The following is a 4,305-nucleotide window of genomic DNA, read 5'->3' as shown; positions in this document are numbered from 1 at the left end:
CCTTGTGCCTTGTGAATGGTGATGCTGAAAGACAGAAGGAGTGGAATTTGATGCCTTGTGGCTACAATCTTTTTATCAATGTACTGTAAACAGTAAAATGTTCTCTTCCCAACAGAACTAAATAATTTTCAAAATCAACTGTCACAGAGTTTTCCTTCATTGCCACCTTTCCCCGTAAACCATTTTCTAGTGCTGAACTTCAGTGTTTGACAAGCATAACTGGACAGCCAATTTTCAAGTGTAAAACATTTGGAACACACATCTTATTGCACCGATTATTGGCACCCTTTTGTCTATTGACTGATAACACTTCGATACACCATCCATTTCCATAAGTTTGCATGTATTGTATATTTCACAATCAAAGTTCCGTCCACAAAGTCTGATTGGGTCATCTCCAGGGGGAGAGGTCTCTGCAGCCTCAAGATCAAGTTTTTGGTATCTTCAGGGATTTCTTTCTTTGAAACATCACTGATAGCCTTTATGAAATCTCATTCATCTTGTCTTATGACCTCATAAAGGACAATTCTATGCCCAAATATCATTGTGAAAATGGTGGATTTGAAACAATATTCCCCCGAATCAGATGTCAATGGGTTAGGTACAGGCGAAAGCTGAAAAAAGTCCCCACTTGCAATAACTTGTATACCTTCAAAATATAAATCTGAATGTTTAATCATTCTACATACATATTCAGTTTGTTCAAGAAGTTTCAGTGAAAGCATAGGAATTTCATCAATTATCAACCAGTCTGCTTTTAAAATATTTTATTTATATGAATCAAAATATTCATCAGTGAGAAGTTTTGTACATAGTTCATCACAGTCATATCTACCATCACCAATCCCAGACCAGGAATCCTCTATGCATCCTTTCACATTCAGTGCTGCAATGCCTGTTGTGCCAGTTACACTGACATTTTTACCTGCTGCTGACAATTTCTTTTGTATTTCCTTGACCACAAAACTTTTGCCTGTCCCACTTTGGCCTAATAAAAAGATATTGTGGCCCTCTACAGCCTTTTCAACAGCAAATAAATGTGCTTTATTCATTTTACATTCAAAACACACATACAGTGCTTAAGCAAGTGAAGTTTACCAAAATAAAATAGCTTTCATTTACAAAGAGTAAATTGTTACATAACCAAATCCAATCACCAACCTCACATCTGAGTCCCTTTAATTCCTGTAGAAACAGCTATGTAAAATTTTGTAAGCACAATGGTTTTTATGTTTTATTTGATTGTCTTGTCTCTGTTTTCTATTTGCCTTTGAAAAAGACTCATTAAGAGTCGAAAGCGCTCAGGCTAGTTAGATACTAGATTTGCACTGTTCGTTGTCAGTGTATTGCATATATATATATATATATATATATATATATATATATATATATATATATATATATATATATATATATATATATATATATATATATATATATATATATATATATATATATATATATATATATATATATATATAATTCTTTAATATTCATGCGTTGTTAGATACTGTTTCAACTATGATAGAAACCAATAAGAATCTGCATTACGAAAATCGTTGATTGTAAAAATGAGCTCATGCAATATGCATTAGGCGGTTATGTGAATACCTTAAACTTTAATAGCTTGTACAATCCGAAATCTTTTCAATCTTTTGTTAGAAGAAAACTCAGCCTTATGTGTACTATTACATGTTGTTATGAAACTTAAAGTCATAGGATGATTTTTTTCGACTTTTACATTATCTATGTCAAGATACGCTAGTAGTGTAGTGGGGCGATAGGGGGACAATGGAAAAATACATTACAGACCCCCCTGGGCCTATATAGGGACAATGGGAAAATACATTACAGACCCCTTGGGCATGTATAGGGACAATGGGAAAATGCAGTCAAAAGCATAGTGTAGGGACAGGGGAAAGTGGAGTGTGTAGAGCGTCTGACGTCACGGTAGGGGAGATTGGTAACAATGTGGCAACTAGGGGAGTTGACGTCACAGTACTGAGCAAAGAGTGGGTGTACAGAGATAACAGGGACAAATACTTATACAATATTTTTTTTAAAAAAATTTGGGATGCGAGAAAGTAATATGAGTGGCCCTTAAAAGGGCTTTTGGGTTTGTGTTAACATTATTCCGTTAACGTAGAGGGCATCGCATAGGTCTTCTTCTTTTCCACAAACTTTGCGTGACTTCTGGTCCGTAAATCAGAACCATCTTCAAACAGCCTTGTCTCTCCACATAAATTCCTCTTTTCCAAACGCTTGTATCCGTCATCCTGACAATGGTCCACGATAATCTGACATACATGAGTAAGTCCGTACTGGAGCAGCATTGAAGATACTAGAGTAGAGGATTCTACGTTGGTCCACATTTTGTGACGAGAACAGGTGAAGGAATGCAGCGAACTGCGGTTATTTATAGGGGAAGGGAGGATCGAAACGGATTGAGTTCATTCACCAATCCAAACACGCGTTACAAAATTCTGTCACAACACGGAGTCAGTCGTCCAATCCGAAGAGCAGCCTGTGACGTTACATTCCCTATATAGAGGCGCTAGCGTCTGTGCGCAGTCAATCCATGCGACACAGTTTTCAAACATGACGGAAAGTAAGAAGACGATGAATTGGGGTGCACCGGCTGTGGAGACGAACAGCAATGGAATGGCATCGACTACCCAAGTCAACACAGACCTACTTCCAGAAGAGGTTATTTTAATTGGGATCTTGTCGATTTTTTTTCGCAAGAATTTGTTCTGGAACCAGTACTTTCGCCACCTTCTCCTTCTTTACCACACATGAAGAATTTTAAACAGAGACAGAAAGAAGAATTGGAGAAATTTTTACAACAGCAAAAGGAAGCAGAACAAGCTTTTCTCCTTCAGCAACGACAGCAAGAAGAAGAGGCAAGAAGGAAACGACAGGAAGAAGAAGCAGCTAAGAAACAAGGTAGTGAAAGTCAAACGGTCACGGTACCTTTAGACATTTTAACAGAGTTAAGAAGTCTGAAACAAATATATCAGACTTCTTTATTACGACCCAAGAGAAAAAGACCTTCACGAGTTAAAGAACCCAAACATGTGACTACTCCTGCCGTACCACCCTTAGTGATTTCTACCAAATCATCATCGACAGGAGGCAGTTCAGAAGTAGGCCTTGACCTTGACAAAGGCTTAAGGCAGTTAAAGATGAATGGTTCCCATTCCTAAGTTTGTTGTTTAAACAAATAGAAACCCAAAGGCCCTTTTCAGGGCCACCCATTTCTCTCGAAAAGAGGTAGTATTTCAATTTCCAACATCAATTAAAACTCAAAAAATACTTTAAAACCCATCATGTACGTGTGTTAGTGCGTGAGTGTAGGTTCTTATACTAAAAATCAAAACCAATAGACACTTACGTTTTATGCCTGGTCTATTCTGTTACAAATTTTACAATCCAATTCACAACATAACACTTTAAAAAGTTCTTAGGCTTCTCCTCTGTCTGTCTTCACTCTCTCTGTTTGTTTTTTTTTTCACTTTCACAGTTTTTTCCTCCACTTCTTCCTCACTTTCTCCTCTTCTTTTGTTCGCATGTTTCTCTTTCTACGCGTGACTGGGTTCTTTCTTGGGGGAGGTTTCCTCTTCTTCCTCTCCAGAATCCTTCTCTTCTTGCTCCTGTTGTTTCTTAGGGCAATCTGAAGACCAGTGTCCTTTTTCTTGACAATGATAACAGGTATCTTGACTTTTGTCTCTTCCAGCACCTGTTTTGCTTTTATGACGGTCTGGACACTCTGAAAACCAATGCCCATTCTTCTTACAGATATAGCAAGTATTTTGACTTTTATCTCGAAAGGAGGGAGAGTAGTCCGTCGGCGTGTCTGAAGAAAATTTTCTTATGGCACCTCGCAAAGCGATGATCAAAAGTTCGATCTGTGTAGGTTCTTCCATAGTTCTGCTCGGTTTGAGAGTGAAATGAATATTGAGAGGCAAAACACATACCCTTTTATATATACCCTGGTCTGCCATTGATATAAAGTTGTCCATAGTGTTTAAAATGTAGTAATTTGACTTTTTACAGTCAAGATGAAACGATCGCATCAATTCGTTAAGAAAGAAGAAGAAAGTAAGAGGCAGAAACGTGATTTATCAACTCGTACAGTAGCTGAAGTTTTGACACAAATTCATGCCAGTGATTTTGAAGAGGACATGAGTGAACCAGAATCCAGACCCAGAGAGTCTTCACCTAACCAAAGTTCACCAGTAAACCGTGAAAATTACTATCACATTCGAGAGACGGAAAAGCGCTCCTCTAGAAAATTTAGAAGCA

At 37.7% G+C, this 4,305-nt stretch overlaps 1 protein-coding gene across 1 annotated transcript; it reads right to left on the bottom strand.

The window, feature by feature from the left end:
• Positions 1–491: 491 nt before the first annotated feature.
• On the bottom strand, positions 492–1,052 carry LOC149793223 (uncharacterized). Its single transcript, XM_089968965.1, has 2 exons — positions 842–1,052; positions 492–760 (listed from the first exon to the last, which is right to left on the bottom strand). The coding sequence occupies exons 1-2, from the start codon at positions 1,050–1,052 to the stop codon at positions 492–494; spliced, it is 480 nt and encodes a 159-aa protein (XP_089825091.1).
• Positions 1,053–4,305: the final 3,253 nt, after the last annotated feature.

The sequence above is a fragment of the Sinohyriopsis cumingii genome, chromosome 8 (assembly GCF_028554795.1).
Source record: "Sinohyriopsis cumingii isolate HCF-2022 chromosome 8, ASM2855479v2, whole genome shotgun sequence".
NCBI classification, from domain to species: Eukaryota; Metazoa; Mollusca; class Bivalvia; order Unionida; family Unionidae; genus Sinohyriopsis; species Sinohyriopsis cumingii.
Note: the sequence above shows the minus strand (reverse complement) of the source record. Positions and strands in the feature narration are given on the sequence as shown.

Coding starts and splice junctions, on each gene's coding strand:
- LOC149793223 (XM_089968965.1), bottom strand. CDS start 1,052: ATGAATAAAGCACATTTATTTGCTGTTGAAAAGGCTGTAGAGGGCCAC. Junction 761..841: donor GGATTCCTGGTCTGGGATTG/GTGATGGTAGAT, acceptor AATAAAATATTT/TAAAAGCAGACTGGTTGATA.